Source organism: Pyrgilauda ruficollis, unplaced genomic scaffold (assembly GCF_017590135.1).
Source record: "Pyrgilauda ruficollis isolate IOZ18807 unplaced genomic scaffold, ASM1759013v1 scaffold31, whole genome shotgun sequence".
Taxonomy (NCBI): domain Eukaryota; kingdom Metazoa; phylum Chordata; class Aves; order Passeriformes; family Passeridae; genus Pyrgilauda; species Pyrgilauda ruficollis.
Genome location: NW_024524489.1, coordinates 8,467,792 through 8,485,877, shown reverse-complemented (window position 1 = coordinate 8,485,877; position 18,086 = coordinate 8,467,792). Strand labels below are relative to the sequence as shown.

Here is an 18,086-nt window from a genome sequence, read left to right as displayed (position 1 = left end):
GAGAGCTGGGATCCCTCAGCCCAAATAAGTGGAGGAAGGAGAGGGGGTTATCATCAACGTGTGTAAACACCAGAAGGAGGGAATCGAGACAAAGGAGCCGGATTCCTCCCAGTGGTGCCTGGTGAAAGGACAGGAGCCAGTGGATACAACCTGAAATCCATGGAGTTTCATCAGAACACAAGAAAACCCTTCTTTATTGGGAGATACTCAAACCCCAGCTGGAGACAGTCATCATCAGCCTTTCCTAGCTGACCCTGCTTGAGCAGATGAGGTCTGGAGAGGTCCCTTCCATTCCAAATGAATCTGTGATTTGGGATTAAATGCCTGTGTTAAGCTTCCACTAGCTACTAGAATTTAGAGTTCTTAAATCTATGCTTTTTCTTTCTCTTGGAAAGATGATGCTGTTGTACACTAGTGTTTTGAGAAGTATTTGGGACTTGGATAGATCTGGATGATTGTGTACATTTAGAAAGTAGCTATTATTATTTAGAAAGTATTTTTAAGGCTTTAAAAAAACCCTATTTTTTTTATGAACGTGGATATTTGACATAGGATATTTGACAGAACTTTTTAATGTGAAATTTCATTTTTAGATTTAACTGTAATTCCTGCACATGTATTTAACTTCATTTGCACAGCTTAATACCATGAGTTACAGTTTAAGTGTTGGCTTATTCAAGGTGTTGAAGGTTCCTGTGTCATTAGGCTACTATGTTGCTCTTGCAAACTTAGAAGGAGGTGCAGAATCCTGTGTTTTAAGAGCCAAAATTCCATTATTTTGCTGTATCCAGTAGGTGAGTTGCAGAGCTTTTCAAAGTGCTGAAGAATGACTGCAGAGATCCCGCATCACTTAGGAGAATCTGAAGAGGTTTTTTTCAGTATACATTCAAAGCAATAAGTTCAGCTCTTGGAGGTGCCTGTGCAATGCATCATTTAGTAATCATTATCTGAAGTTCCAAAGGCTTAATGCATTTCCTAAAACTGTAAAACACAAGAGACTTCTACAATCAGTCTTGTTCCTGAAGGAGTGTAGGAGCACCACTGAACAGAAGATACTTATCTTCTGTAAGGATTGTGAACATAATTTAAGAAGTTCCTTTTTCCTGTCACAAAGCAACAAATGAAAATTTGACTATCAACACATTTAAAATCTTGTGGAAATGGCTTTTGTGCTTTCCTATGCACTTGGAATCAATGAGGATGCCCATGTTATTCTGTATCAAGCAGTTAAAATCTTTGTTCATCACCTTTATTGTTATGGAAAATATGAGGGAAAAGAAACAGGGAAAAGTAACAGCCTGCCCCTCATCTTCCCTAGAGTTGGCATAATTTTGCTGATTTTTTCTCCATATTTTAGTGTCTTTTTCTAAAAATGGGAAAGACAAACATGTTAGGGCAACTAATATAAATAGTCCCTTTAGGCTGTATTTTCAGAATTTTAAAGAAACAAATTGGGCTATACATTATTACATTTTCAATATTTTTTATTATTTATGGTCTTCTTAAGAGTCACTGCTTCAAATGCAGATAGGCTGCCTTCCTGGAAACAGCTCTAAGCAAAAACTTTCAGAGAGTCTGGTGGAAATTTATTCTCAGGGGTGTGATTTGATTCTTGGGGCTGTCCTGTGAAGGGCCAAGAGCTGGACTTTGGTGATCCTTGTGGGTCCCCTCCAGCTCAGGATATTCTGTGATTCTAATTAACCTGTCCACAGTGATGTTTTAAAAGAATATTAGCAGTGTGTGTTAAATTAGAAGGTTAATAATTAGTTTTTTAGCTATAATTAGTTTTGATTTTTTTTCTTTCCCCCATTTGGCCTTTCAGGTTTCATAATTAAAAACAAACTAAACTAAGCTAAAATATGTAAATCCTGAATTTCACACTTAAGTTTGACTTTTTCCAGTAATTTTAATTATGTTGCTAAAAGAAGTGGCATTTTATTCTGTAAATACAATAAAATGCAGAAAGGCTCTGATTTCTTTAAAGTCTTTGCATCCACTTTTATGGCTGGCAAGTTTTATGTTTCATTAATATATAAGAAATCAATATTTTTCTCCATCCTTTCAATTAGAGAAGGTGACATGTTGTATTTTATGTTGCCAGGTCCTGTATCATGTGTAATGTCAACAGTTTCTGGAATTATGCTGTGGGTCTCTGGAAGTCTCTCAGACTTTGCTTTAATCTAAATAGTCTTTAGATTAGAAATGCCTCTCTAAATAATCTAAAAACTTGGCTCTCCAAAGTAATTCATTTAATGGGAAAAGAAGGTGGTAGGAAGAAAGGGAAGGGAAAACCTTGGAAATTAGGGCAACGTAAATGAGATTACGAATTTACACACTTGTTTCATTTTTATAGGTCTGTACTTTAAACCTTTACTCCTTTAGCTTTCTAACAAATGGCATTGTTTACATAATGGAATCCAGAGGATCTAAATATTTCATGTTTGGTGATGGGACTGTGGATGAAGTTGATACTATTTTGTCATGAGTCTTACTATATTTGGAGAGGTATAAATATGAAAATTATTCAAGTAGGCTAAATGCTAAACTGCAGCTGAACTGACTACGGTTTTCAGAGCACCTAAGCATCTCTCTTAGTTTTTTAATGTCCATAATAATTTTTGCAGTGAATTAGTTTTTATGCTTCAATGAATATTTAGTCTTTTATTCACTCAATAAATTTTAATTTTTTTTCCCCTCACTCTGTTCTCTTACTGTTCCCATAGTACCTGGTTATGGATTACTATGTTGGAGGAGACCTGCTTACATTGCTCAGCAAGTTTGAGGACAGACTCCCTGAAGATATGGCTCGTTTTTATTTGGCTGAAATGGTGATAGCCATCGATTCAGTTCATCAGTTGCATTATGTCCACAGGTAAGTAATTAGAGCTCCAAATTCCTGTTGGAGTTATGGAGAGTTACTTGATGGAGTGAAACGAGTTCCTGTTAGGAGATTTTAAGTGGGTAACAAGTGCTTGCTGTGCTAGTGGGCACGACAGAACCAATCTCTCTGTATATTGTGGTTATTGGAGCTGTTGATAAACTTGTACATATGGTCAGAGACCTGAGTGAATCTCATGAACCTTGCACACTGGTGTGTTTGAGTTAATGATTCATAATTTATAAAGCAAAACTGGAAACCTGTTTGTGAAATGTGATCAACTTTGAATAGGTTTATTGAAAGGTCAAATTTTGTTTCTTCATTAATCTGTTTGATTTATACTGAAGCTGAAAACACACCACTGTCTGCTTTGAATTTTTTTTTCTTTTTGAACTTCAGGGTATTTAAAGCATTTTCTTTTGGACTTAAGGGTATTGTCTTTAAAATAAAGTCAGGACAGCTAAATGAATAGAAGTACTTCAGTTGTGATGCTTACCTTTACCTTGGTGTGTATATGTGTATATATATATATATATATATATATATATACATACTTTGTTCACAGGAAAATATTAAGTCATTTGTTTCGAGCTTTTTTGGATACCATGATTGATTTTTCCACAAAACTAGCATCATCTTTTCTGTGATCATTCTCTGCTGAACTCAGTGGTAATTCTTGTGTGCAGAGGTAAAGGTTATCTTACAAGAGGCAGAATCTTCAAATGCACTCAACAGATGTACTTGACTCTGACAGAAGTCAGGAGGAAAACTCCCAGTTCTTTAAGCTGAATCATTAAGTTGGCAGAATAAGCTCGTTTGATACATCCATCTATTGCACTTAATTAGAGTCTGTGCTAACCATGCCTTCTTTTACAGTTCTCACTTGGCTGCTTCACTGCAAAAAAGGTGGGGAGGGGGGGAAAGTGGGGATGGTTTTAGGGTGGTTTCTTTTCCGAAAGGTGTATTGTGGTTGGTTTTGGTGTGTTACTGGGCTGTGTTTTATTTCCTTTGGAATTCTGGCTTCCCATGAGAGAGCTGTAGGTGAGGTGATGCTAAACTGCAGATCACCCTTCTGGATTAGTTTGAAGTCTGCTAGTTTTGTTGAAGAACTGTGTCTACCTGCTAAAGCCAGCTTTGTGTGATAATGTCTCATGGAGTGCTTCCCTTGAGTACTGCAGATTTGAACTGTGTGATTTCTGCCTTGGTTTATTTTTTGCTTAGGACCTGATGCAAAAGGTTTCTGCATTCCATTTAATTTCTATCTAATTCTTAAAATGTGTTTGTGGGTAAATTGGTGAGACACTATTTACTCTTGCAAAGTCTTTTACCCAGTAAATCTGCATATGGAGTAGTAATTCATTGCAGAAGAACAGATTCCTACTACCTTTTCCTCCGAATTGATCAAAATCTTTGTAATTGAGTACTGTTAGTTTGTAATGTGCAACAGATGTGATGTTTCCATCCTCAAACAGTAGAGGAAATGTTGAAATAGGTGCTGGTGTGAATTTTGGGATGAAAATATTAGCATTGCAGTTGAAAACAACATGCTAATTATTATGCTTGCATATTTAGTCATATAAATTTTTAGCAAAAAGGGCCCCTATGCATTCTCAGTCCTTTGTTGTTTGATTTGTGGCTTTGCCAGTGATCTTCACATTCAGAAAGTTCTAAATGCCACTTTGGCATTTTATCATTAGTATTGCTGTAATACAATTCCTGTTTATAAAGGCATGTTTGGCAAGATTAAAAACGTAAAGAGCACTTGAGTATATGTTAAATGATTGGCCTTTGAAATGAGACCTGTTTCACTGTTAGTTTTATTAAGATGTTTTCATCTGGTAAAGCAAAAGAAAGGAAAAGAAAACACATCATCTGAATGCCACTAATGCTCTTTTCCTGAAGGCTTAACCATGGTGGCCACATCCTTTTTTGGGAGTGCCTTGCACACAGCAAAGGATGTAGGAGAAGAAGGAGGAAACAGTGCTAAAAGCTGGATTAATGTAGCAGCTGCAGTAGTGGTTTTTCAGCTGAATAGCCAGTGTGCATCAGGATTTGATCTGGGTTGTTGCTGCTGAACTAGAAACCGTGCTTTAGGCGTGTTTTGGTCAAGGTTCTGTTCACACAGTAAGATAGCAGATCGCTTTGTTTTGTTTCCTTTTAGTGCCCCAGTTCTTTCAGGATAGATTTTCACATTAACCATTCATAGCGGTATACTTCAATGATAATTTTCTGGTTTTCTGTGGCTGTTCTTGTACTTTTTAAAAATGAAATTTCTGTTTTTCTTCTAAGTGTGTCACTCCTCTTGTGCTTTTCTAGCATCAGTCTCTTTTTAGTTGTCAATTAGCTTTGTTTGGGAGTGATGCTGATTGCAGTGGCTGTTTGTGTGCTAGCCACTCTGATGTCTGAAAGTGCAAGACACTTTCCTTTCCTGAAGTACATTGGCCAAGATTCTAAAATGTCAAGTATAAACAACCTCAGGATTACTTAAATTACCATATTTCAGGTTTTCAGTTCCAAATTTGAATGCTGTTTCTGCACTAGCATTGTGGGATTGCAGGATGAATTTATAGTGAGAAGGAGATCAAAATCGAGGTATTAATGAAATTGTGCAGATAAATTCCATGGTGTTTTTGAAGCTGTCTCCTGATATCTAATGAAATTAAGAAAAAGAAAAGTTGCTAGCTAAAAATAACATAAATAACATTTTTAGGGTATTCTTAATGTTTTCTCAGGTTGTATCCTCTTTTTAGTTTCAACGAATATGTGATCCAATATTTTCGAGATAACATCCATCAGAACATAAATTTTGGATAATTTTTCATTTCTGACTAACTAATTTCTGTGAACATATCTTGTGGTATTTTACCTGATAGCTAAATGATGGCTCAGAATGTAAACAAAAATGGACTTTTCTTTAGTATCTTAGCTTTTGCCATTGATATGAATGCACTGGCACTGGCACTAGCAAGTAATGTTGACAACTTTAAGGCTAGCTTTAGAAAGGAAAATTCATCTAAGTTCAATATATGTGCAGCTGTTCAAAATGAGAAAGAAAGTGCATATTTGTATCTCCCACAAATGCACAACTTCATTGGGAAGCTTATACCTAACCCTGATATCTTCAGCTACAATTTGAACCAGTGAAGTGATGCTTGCTTTTAGGCCAAGGTTATATATTGTCTTGTGTCAATTTTTTGCAAATTGTCTTTTATTTTTATATGTTTTTAACACATTTCTTTACCCCCCCCCCCAGAAAAAAAAAAAAAAAAGTCTCTACATTCATTAATGTTAATTTTAGTTTCAGGGTTGTGTTGTTACGTAATTCTTCATGGCATATGTTGAAAGCTTATATTTGCATGCATTATCAAATACCCAGGTGTGGACTGCAGTAAATTGAGTACTTAAGCTAGTACTTACAGCTTAAACTAGGTAGCTACACTTTCTTTATGCATGTTGTGTTACCTCAAACACATAAAAAGTTGTTTTTCTTACAACACCTTTATGATTTTATTGGTGAACCAGGTTTTCTCTCAGTTTTATGTAAAAGTAGAAAATCTTAGTTTTGTCTAAATTCTTTGGAATAAAAAAAGACTGGAGAAGGCCTGGCTGCCACGGGAGGAAATTTTTGCTGAGAATTGCAGAAGTTGCCCTCTGGACAGGAGCTCATCCTGGGACACTCAGTGTGCCACTGGTGGCTTTGCACACCCCTGCACTGTCTGTGCCACTGCCTTTTGTGCTGTCTTCAGAGGCAGCCTCTTAATAAGGGTGCCTCTAAGTCTATCTCTGTCCTAGATTTAATTTGGGACATTACAGCTTCTTTAATATTACAAAATTGTAAGTGTTTATGTGCTTAAATAATTTTTGTCTTGACTTTCTTCTTTCTTTATACTGTGCAGGGCTGCACAGTGATTCAGGGCAGAGACAATTTGAAGCTAGGGAGTGTTCAACATTTAGGCTCATGATCCTCCAGACCACTGCAAAAATATTCATTTAAAATAGTTTTCATATATTGGCACACACCCACATTAAACAGTCATATTTTTCTATTAAATGGTAAAACAATCCTCCTTCTTACTAAGAAAATATTTTGGGAAGATTATGAAACACCTGTGTTAATTGCTATTTTTGTTGGTTAAGTTTATGGGAGGATAGTTAAGACTACAGGGCAAACTCTTTAAGTTACATACATGTCAGTTGTTGTCTTTTGCATGTGAAAAGATAGGCATGCAAAGCATAAACACACCCACTTCCAGAAAGTATGTATAATTACAGTTAGCTCCATCAGGGTGTTTCTGCATTTCTGGTTGCTGCTGTCTTTTAGTTGGAAGGATTTTAGCATTCTAAACTACCAGATACCTTTTCTTATTCTTCTCTTTCGATTTTCTCTATCAGCTTCTAAAATTTCAGCTGAGCTCCACTGGAACATTTGAGTTCTTAAAATGTAGAGCAGCAGAATTCTCTGAGGAAGTGACATCCTTTCTGAGAAATACTGAACGTAAGGGAATAAATCCATTAGAGGCATAAAAGAACTGTCTATTCCCTATCAAGCCAGACTCTTTGCTTTCAACAAGGAGGTACTATTTGTCCTCAGTAGAAATCATCTTAGGGACATCCCTGAAATATTTACTGTCAGAAGGCAGCTGAAATCTGGTATCCTTTGTAGGATACATTTCACTTTCAACTATAAGTTTCTGTGCCAGCATATCCATTTTTGACTTGCTGAATAAGTGGTTTTCTGTCTTCTGGGTGTATCCCATCTTTACTGATCATTAATTTTCTTAAGTGGAAAATGTAGGGGTGGAAGGCCCATCTTGGGAGTCAGCTGCGTTGCGCGGTGTGTCTGAGTTGAGTTGGCACAAGGATGAGCCAAGCACCCTGGCCTTTGGTAAAGTGAGCCCTCATTGTGGCTTTGAAAGAAAGCAACGTCGTATTTTAAGTGTTTACCAAACTTTGCAACAGACATAATGTGGAATACACACATGAAGATGTCCTTACAAAGTGCTGAGAGTGAAGGAAACAGGGCTAGAAAAATAAGGAAAAAATAACATCAGATTATTTTGATAGTTACTGAAAATGTATTGCTTTGACATGTGGCATGGTTTAGTTTTACATGGAAAACTGCAGGACAGAAAGTTATTTTTGTGAGTGTTTGGTAAGCCAGTGCTTCCTTACAAGGTATTTTGTGACAAAGGTAGGAGAGCTCTGTGGGCTGTTTCCTTTCTGCTCCATTTTTCCACTGAGGAGGGGCTGGATACAAAGGTTATCTGGGCCTTCGTTCTGCACTGTGACCTCGGATGGTCCAAACGCTGGCAGCTGCTCTGAAGTGTGCCCTCGGGGTGGCAGCTGACCTTCACTGAGGGCTGGGTGAGGTTAATGCTGTGTGACTACAATTCATTGGTAGGATTTCCAAAGGAGCCTGCCATGACCTAGAAGCATTTTGAAATAAAAGGCCCACAGATGCTTGGAGTGCCAAGAGCTAGTGGATTACACTGGCTGTACATCACGGAGAAGGCAAATGGTTTCTTGGTGTGTCTCATGGGAGTGTTAATTGGAGTGAAAGATGTCTAGTGGGTATAGACCTATATGTATATTCTGTGTTATTCGAGCAGAAGGAGTTTAAAAACCCTAAATCCAGCCCCTTAAGTGACAGTAGCCTTGAGTAGTCCTTTCAGCAGAGGTGCCTTTACAAATCTGTCTTTGGACCTTTTTTCTTCTGTTGTTCCTCCCTCCTTCCTCCTCCAGGCATTCCTTCTTGTCTCCTGAAAGACAGGCTTGTGGCACTGTGCAGGGTACTAAACAGGGATACCAGCTCAAGTGAGAAGTGACTTTACATTTTAACTAACCTGGGTCAATTCTTCAATCTTACAGAGAATAGTAGGAAGTTGCTTTAAGCCATCTTTCCAGTAAAAACATTGTTCATTACATTGTGCCTGCTTCACACCCCTTGAGTGGTACTTGGGATATCTGGAGATGTGATTTTAAAGAAGAGGGGGCATGAGAAACAGTTGTGTCATAAATATATGATATCCTCAGCTTACAGTGAAACCTTCCCCTTTAGTGGTTGACCTCCTAACAAAGGAGGTTGTTGATTATTGTCGGCTGAGGAAGGCTGGCAACACAAGGACTGCACCCCTCCTTTCCTTCTGAGTCCCTAGGCCCTTTAGCTGGTAGTAGTTCTCCTTTAGTAGAAAGAAAACTCAGGAAAAGGAGGAGTGCATAGATGAAGAGTTTCTACTTATTTATGTCAATTTGTGCACCTTCTCTGTGTGATTGCTTGAAAGGCAGGTGGATGTGAGCACACTGTCCGGTGGTGTGTAATCCCCCTTAGGTAGGAGATAGTTGTGGTTGTCATAAAGCAGAAGTGTTTAGACCCTCCTAAAAGCGAAAATGAAAGAGACAGACAAGAACAGAGTTTGATTGGAAAGGGTCTTTTTTAACTCTTAAGGGGAACATTATTAATGCCTGAGGTTTTCTGTAGAAAAACCTGTGGTCTTCCCATCCAAGTAATAATGTTTAAAGCAACACTCAGAGGATGCTAAATGTGATGGAACTTTCCAAGAGCTCCTGCTGCCTCTGGCATGAAGATTGATTTGACTTCTTTGGTGTTCGCAGAAGAAATGTCCACATTAGAACAGTTATAGCTCTGATATGAGATGTGTCTCAATGTTTAATGAAGTCAGAGATGTCCACAGAATTTAATAACTTCTTTTGAGGACAAAACATTCCCATTTGAAAGCTGTTTTTATGTAAGTTAAGCTTTAACTTTGCACTCATTTTCTTCTGATCATTTCAGACCTGGAAATACTTTTTCCTACTACTTTCTGTGATATCCAAAATCAACATCAAGAAAGTAGGACAAAAACATTTTCCTTATTTTTGAATTTTTTGTTTCAATGACTGTGGTTCTGAGGGTGTAATTAGCTGTTTGGTGACCAAGATAGAGGTGGTAATTAACTTTCAGTGATTTTTTTGTTGTTTATTATGTTCAGAATGATGCAGGCAGAAGTGAAGTAGTTGTGTGATAGTCTTCATGATTCTCAAGTTTTTTGTTGCGTGGAAATGAAACTATCTGCCTTATGTTTTGTCTTCCGCAGACCTTCCATTTCATTATCTCTTTGTGAACACAGTATTTATTTCATAACTGCCTCATTTCATACGGTGTCCAATTTTTATTTATTAATACCTTGTGTGTTCCTCAAGTTCCTTCTTGAAATGCCTTTTGCTTCCTTTTTAGTATTTGAAATACAATTAAGTTTATATTATGTAATTACATAAGATTAGAAGCTGTACTGAACAAATTCATTATCATTAGCTGACTTTGAATGTCATGTATATTTGTCATTGCATAAATAAGCAATAATAACTTGGCTTTAGAATCAGATATTCCTGCAGTGTTTATATAAAACTGTAACACTGAGATACCTGAATGTATTATAAGAAGTGTTTTAAAACCTGGTGTCTTGCTAGAGCATTCTTCCCAGTGAATATTTGGTAAACTTGGAGTGAAAATATTTTAATTAGGTGAACTTTCAGATCTGACAAGTAGAAATTTGATGTTTGAATTTCTGAGTTGAATGGCTGTTGCCTCAGCCACTAAATGCAGTACTTCCGTTTTTTTCACAGTAAATTAAGATAACCTTGCAAGATACCTTATTATAATCAGATGTCAGGGCAAGAATCTGATTCCTGGCAGGACAGTTACGGAAATATTAGCCCCAATAGCCTTGTCTGCATTGAAGCTGTTCTTCAGTAAGCATTTCCTTCTCACATTTCCAGAAGGGCTGTTGTTGCATTGACAGAGGAGCCTAGCTTGTGTTCCTTTTTAACAACAACAAAATACTGCTGGCTTTTAACTTCTTAAATGAGAAAAAAATAGGTCACTTAACATCCTGCAAATTAGAATACTGCTTACCAAGCAGATGCTTGCATGAGGTCAGGCTTGGTTCAGTTGTGGAAGGTTCTGTGGTTGGGGTCAGGGCAGCAAGACCTTGTGGAGCTTTATCTGAAAAGTTGCATTAAAATCTTTATTGACTCAGGTGCTGCGATGTTTGTGCTGTTCAGTTTTTCTTTATTAGCTATTGGGGGGCAGCCTTTAGCATTTCCTCCTGCAGCAGGAAGCAGTGATATTGCTGCCACTGTAACTCAGGAATTCTTAATCAGATACAGTGTGTGAAGTCCTGGAAAAGGGCATTAGAAAGGTACAAAGAGAAAACAGTGGCTTAGAGGAGAAAGGAAGAAAAGGGAGGAGGGGCTAAAATCGGATCTGATACAATAATAGCAAAGTCATGTCTTCTTCATATAGGAAATTGAACTAGCACAGAGAGGAATTTACTTTTATATAAGTGCAGCTTCTTTAGAGTTCTGCTTAAGTTTAAGAGCTGAAAATTCAGGTCTTAAGTTCCTTTCAAACATACTTTTTAAAAGATATATTTGCTTTTTTTATTAAGCAAGCATTGTGCCTTGTGCTTTATGTCAAAAGGAAATTATTTTTTACATATGCAGTTTGAATACAAAGACTTTTCCAATAACACTTTGTTCTTAATAAGTGTAATTTTAGTGTGTTTGAGCAAACAGTACACAGTCATTCTTTTTCTAATTATTCTTAATTTTCTGAGATGTTTTCCTGCCAAGCTACAGCAAGTACTGGATATACTGGCATACATTTAGACCAAATGCATTTCTTCCTTTGTAGCCTCTGGCTACAGTTCCTTCCTTAGTCTGTTCCTGTCAGGAGTTTTATGCCAATGTCACAGAGCTTATTGTATTTGGATCATGCCTGTCAATATGGTTTGTTTGTTTTCTAGCAACAACAAAAGCAAAAAACACATACTGAACTACTTATATGTCTGTTACTGTATAACATGGTAGAGAAACTGTAGGCATATGCTTCAAGCCTGGTCTGGCTTATTCCCCTCAAGTTTCCTTGCCTTTTGGTTGGAATAAAGATTATGTTACAGGTTGAACTTGCCCAAACACATTATGAATGCCTTATAGGATGAGAGATTTTAGGATATATTTCTATTCTTGTCCTTGTTTTCTGTTTCGTAAGAATTAATGTATTGTTTTCATATTATTTCCCTCAAATTGTAATCTTTTTGTTGTGATTTAAACATGATAGGGGCTTGTCTATTAATTGAGCTATTGCTTTTTGGAAGATTTGCTTTAAAAAGAAATATTCCTGTGCTAAAGGATGAAAGTACAGTTTTGATTTCTAGAGGAGCAATCTTCTGAAAAAAGCATATGCTCACAATCCTCTTTAGATGCCGGAGATATCATAAGCTGATTTAAAGCTAGTTTTACACAGAAATATTTTGTTATGTTATATTTATACAAGCATTCTTCATTTTTTAATATGCTTCCTTGTCTATACGCTGCAGTGTTTTTAATTAACCAAAGATAAATTGTTACCAGGACTGCTTCCATACTGATTAATCTGGTGCACCAAAATCTTTGTACAGCTGCATTTGCAGGGCTGGCTCAGTGACTGAAAAGAGGTGACTTTACAGAGGGCCACATGGACACAGTGATAAGCAGAAGCCATCAGAGCTTTACAAAACCAACCAACCAAGCAAGAGCTGAAAGTTGTCTCACAATAATTCTTGACAATAAGGTGGTGAATAGGGTCAACTGGGCATCCCTTCTAGGTATGTTGGAGTTTTACACACTCTGGGAATTAGAAGATAGATTATCATGTCCTCATTTGATGTGTGAAGAAAGTGGAGCACAGGCAGAGTGAAAAATAAACACAGTGTGTAATTTTGTGTGGTGGGCATATTTCCATGGCAGAGCAGTAGAGCTGTGGAGTTTGAGTTCAGGTTAATTTTGACTCTGACATCATGTGGGTAGTAACAGCCAAGCTACAGCTGAGATTAAGTGGAACTCTTAAGATTATGAATGCTTCCAAAAAGGCAAGCAGGTTTGGGAGCTACAATAAATATGGTAAAATAAGAAATCCACGTGTGCTGTATTTCAAAGACTGGTTTTGATCAGGGGACAGTGTTGCAAAATAGAAAGAAGAACTGGAGAATATAATGTTTCTTTATGTGTGCATCTTACTTTTAAAGAGTTTGGTAGTGATGAGAAAGAGCTAAATTTCTGTACCACCATGACTACTTGGTTTTGGTTTGTTTCATACTATTGGAGCAATAGTTACATTTTAGCATATTGGGTAGCCTGATTGGAGTTTCTTTATATGTAAGTCAAAATTTTAGGGATTTCTTTTACAGATAAGAACTTTTGAAATAGTCTTTCATGACAGTGTTGAGTATGGTCATTCCTCAAGTTGTTGTTTAATCTTTAAGTTTTCAGACAACTTGATAAAATTTTAATGTCAAGGATTGTAAATATTATATGAGATGACATTTTGGAAGGAACTTGTGTTCTATCTCCAGTGTTTCTCACTTTGCTAGAATATTTCTCCCAGCAAAACCAAGAGCCATGGTTCCATCACACTGTAAAGGTACAGATGTAAAACAATGATTTGGTGTACACAATTCCTTCTCTTTATCACTTACCATTGATAAGCTCTTTGTGTATAAGAGAAGTTTCTGCTGTTACACTCACCAGGAATGTATTTGCATTTTACGCTGTTAAGTGTAATCTGATTTCTGTTATTACAGTCTTCAGTTTAGACATTTCTGTATGTGTGATGTTCCAGTCTTCCCTGCTGTTACTGCTGCTTTTCAGCTTCAGGTATCTACACATTTTATGAGTGTGCATTTATTTTTATGCTAGGTTTTAAAGCTAAAATGTTAAATCAGTTTCAAAACTGATCTCAGAGGATCAGCAGTAATAATCTCCCTCTGATTTTATTACCTCTTTCAGCGCTATGCAGTCATCTCTCCTTTGGCCAGTTTATTATCAATACCTTTCCTAGTACTGTAATTTGTTCTTTCAGTGACACTTTCTGTCATGTGAGAAAAACTAAAAATATTTTAGTATGAAATTATGTCTCCGTCTATAATACTGTGACAAAAATTACCTGATTCTGGTGAATTGTGCACACAAAGAAATTCAGATTTTGCTCCCAGTGTTTGCATAGCATAATGTGGTGTTCCTTGTAATCATTCTAAGTATTACACATTATGTATAAGGAAGTGAAAGTTGTTTAGTGTCAGTATACTCCACATGTTTTCTGCCTGATTAATTATAACAGCTCCAAATAACATTCTCTTCCTACTCATCTGGGTCACAAAGCTGGTGTTTCTTCTAAGAATGTAAAATCCAAAAAAATGGTAGAAAATTTAAGTAAGGAAATTGTGATTTACAGTGACAGCACATGTCAATGGACTCAAAAAGAAATTATTGTAAAGTCACAACTCCGGCTGAAACATTGAGTCAGCTTTTACTTACCTTGTTTCCTTAAAACCATAATTTCTGGAAAATATTTGTCTGAGAGTCTGTAGTGCTAGTGTCATGGTTGCTTTTGACAGTCAAATGCTTAGGAGAGTTGTGAATGCTGAAATATAAAACATCATGATTGCCAGTTGAATATTCTAAGAGGGATTAATTTGTCCCTTTCCAAAGAAATCATAATCTGGGTTCTGAGGATGTCATGGAAAGTAATGCAGTATTTTTGTGTTGTGGTATGAGATTCGAAACCAGACCTTTGCATGCCTTCTCACAGATTTAATTTGAGTTAAGAAACTGGTTTATAATAAATGATGATGTTTGACCTTAACATTCTATGATAAATTAAAAAGAGTTTGTAATTGAGAATTATGCCAGCTTCATTAGAAGCACAAACACAGAAGCTGCTCTGTGCAGCTTCCCCGGCAAGATAATCCTGTTATGCCATTCTGCTTGTTCCATCATTTTCCTGCTTTTTCTGTGAATATACCAAAATAAAAAATTTCTGCTCAAAATTTTTTTAATTGTTTAGTAACTTCTGTACTCTGTCAGTAACTACACTACAAGAATGCAAAACAGATTGCTGATTTCCCTACTTACCTTATGAACACGTTGCCAGAACCTTTCTGTGTTTGTGCCTGCCAAAACTCTGCCTGTCTCAGTGTTTCTGTCTTCCTTCCACCCAGTGTGCACTAATTTGAATGTGTGTATCTTAAAGTGTCTTGACAAAACTAACACGTCACCTTTAACACACTGGAGCTTTTTTGGGGATATCGTGTAGGAAAAAAAAAAATCTAGGTTTTTACTTCAGCGTCAAGTGCGTCTTCACGTTGCAATTGCTGACTTATGTGGGTTAGGAAATGTTGTGTAATGTTTTGGCTGTGCTTGTGTGATTCAGATCAATAAGCACTTCAGAAACTTTTTTTTTGTCTTTATTATTGCCTCTCAGTTCCCTGGTACCAGATCAGTGCCAGAGTGACATGTGTATGGAATATCATTGGCAGCATTAAAAGGATCTTCTAATCCTGCTGTTCTAGAGTGATGAAATAATAGAATTGTTCTGAGAATATCAGGAAATTCCTGTTCCCACATGAAAACAGAGCATCTTGAACTGGACTGAGGCAGTTTCTGGTATCCTGTTGAAATTTTGACACAATCCTGATGTAATTCTTGACTTCTGTTATGATTGAAATTCTCTCTAACTCGTCTGCTTGAAGACATTACAGCAGTTACTGAAAAGCAAATGTGCATTTAAGGTAAAAATGCAGTTCGTCTGTGAAATGGTTGAGATACACATGCTAGTGTGGGATTCATACTACAGGCTTTGACTTAATTTGTGTTTTATGGTAATGAGAATTCTTGCCTGAAAGTGGCTGGTGGTGAGATACTAGTCTGTACAACATTGAAATAGCACCAGTAATAATCTTACTGAAATTGGTAATTACATTAGCATAATATATTAAGTAGAAGAACTCTGAATGCCTTATCATCTTTGTATTACTTTTTTGGTACATTTCTAGCCTAGTAGATCTTTTTGAACCATGATTTTATTTCAGTCAACATTTAAAACATTCAAATCTCAGGTCTGGGCAGGCAGTACTTAACCACAGTTATATAATTTTATATGCTTCTCGGTTCCAGATCCATGAGAAGAAAGAAGATAATTTACATAGACATTTTAAGCAGTGTCATGTTTATTAGAAGAACCAGCATTGAGCTGGCTATCAGTTTTGCAGGGTGTTGGGCTGTGTTCACTGTGCTTTTGCCAAGGAGGGTTGGAGCAGATGATCTTTGTGGTCCTTTCCAACCTGGTATTCTGTGATCTGTTTAGAACAGATCATCTCAAAGTGAACACTAAAAATTTGATATTTAAGTTGCTTTCTGGTGTTTCAGCACAGAATAGGAACCTGTCTTTGAATACGTGAAAAAGAATAGTGTTAGGCACGTGGGTAACTTTGCTTACTTAGGAAGCATTGTTTTCTCATAATGCTTTGGTAATGGTGTTCAGAAACTCAAGAATGGTGGAAAAATGGTGGAAAAATGTCTCCATTTTTTAGAATAAACACTCTGCTGAAAGCCATTTGGCTGGTGGTGAGTTCAGAAAAGGGTTGCCCAGTTGGAGATGAGGCACAGGCACCAAGATCTTTGATTTCGCACTTCTGAATAAATTTCAAACAAGTAAAACTAGAGGGTTTTTTATTGAGATTTTTCCTGATGCAGATCATCTGTAACACATGTCCAAAGGAAGATTTTTATTAACTCTATGTATCATATTAATAAATCATTTATAGATGCAACAGGTCTACTTGCATCTATAAATTTAAGTCAGAAATTGCTGTCCCTTGCTTTAAAAGTTTTGTTTTCCATTTGGTTTCCAGAAAGAAAAACAATGCTTGAATCTCAGCTAGACAAGAATGATTAATTCATTATTCATTAAGTCACATATCCCTTAATTCTCTAAGAAGTAATGGCAAAAGTCGCTAAAACTGCTCATTATGCAGGTTCTGAAGTGAATTTTCTGTAACATTACATACAACCAAAGACTGTCAGGCTCCTTGTTAACCATTAGGTGCACCAGGGCAAACTAACTCCACTTAAACAGGCAAGCAACAACGAGATTAACTGTAGGTTAAGTGACTCAAAATAGCAGCTTTGATACTCCAAGTGACCAGCAATTTAAATGGTGAGGAGGCCAGACAGAAAATAAGCATGGGAGTGAGGGGAACAAAGAAGAGGAAGATAGGAGTGACTTCTGAGAGCTTGAGGGATGGTGTGTGTGTTGTACTTTTGAATATTCCTAAATAATTGTTTGTTCTAGGATAGTATTCTCTGACTTTCTTTTAAAATTGTGAATTCAGCCACAGCTTTCACTCAGTGGCTGCAGTTCTCTATTTGAATCTCTAAAATACAACACGTGTAATTGAGGCACCTCAGTCATAGCCTTAAACTCTAATAAAAAAATCAGCAGTGCTGTGACGTGTGTAGTTTCCTGATAAATGTTCTCGTATTGTAACTTCTTGAGATGAATTCTGTTGTTGCATTCAGTGATATGACTAAAAATGAAAAAGCTGGAATCACTTTCCATAGTTGTCTCTGAGATGCAGGCTTGTGGTTCACCTGGGTGCTTCAGCAAACTTGACTCTTGCCTGAGCAGCAGCTTCTGCTGTCTGCACAAGGTGCTCCTTTTCAGCATTTTCAAGACTCAAAACTTCTCTATCTGACAAACTCCTCCTTTCTGCAGTTAATGGCTTTTGTATGAACATCAAATGTAAAAAAGCACAACAGAAAAAAAAAAATTGGCTGTTATTAAATAATCAACAGGCAGGCTGGGAATATGAAGCACATCTTCACATCATGCTGTTCACTATTTTCTGTCCTTTCCATTCCACTTCTGTTCTTGTTTATTCTCTACAGCAATGGGTCAAGGAGCTGGTCTTTGTAAGGAGAAGGAATTCCCAGACTGTGTAACATCTTGCTTGGCATCCCATGGTCAGATGAAGGATCAGAGCCTCAGTCTCTTACAGAATTCTCACTCAAATTCTCTCAGTCTGAAAAACAGACAGGGTGAAAGAACTTCTGACAAAATGAAAATCCAAGCCCTCATTATATAGGCCAGAAATCTGTCAATTTTAGTGTCAAAAAGGAAAACACCCTTTCCTGTCCCAAACCAGAAAAATAAAAGAAAAAAACCTTTTAAGAAGTATTGGGCACAGGAGTCTTCTGGAGAGTCTCCTAATTTACCTTGTGGTCCCCCGGACATGGTCAGAAACAAACCTCTACAATTGCACATGGAATTAGTTTAACAGAAATGAAAAGCTAATACCAAATAATAGTGTACAATGTATCTTCCTTTAGCAGT

The 18,086-nt window shown here is 36.9% G+C and overlaps 1 protein-coding gene across 10 annotated transcripts in view; it reads left to right on the top strand.

Moving 5' to 3' along the window:
- Positions 1–18,086, top strand: part of CDC42BPA (CDC42 binding protein kinase alpha) — a 185,683-nt gene that overhangs the window by 71,707 nt on the left and 95,890 nt on the right. For all 10 annotated transcript variants that reach the window (XM_041473983.1, XM_041473981.1, XM_041473984.1 and 7 more), the window contains exon 6: positions 2,724–2,872. In XM_041473983.1, the coding sequence (XP_041329917.1) occupies positions 2,724–2,872 (149 nt within the window). The remainder of the gene's footprint in view (positions 1–2,723; positions 2,873–18,086) is intronic.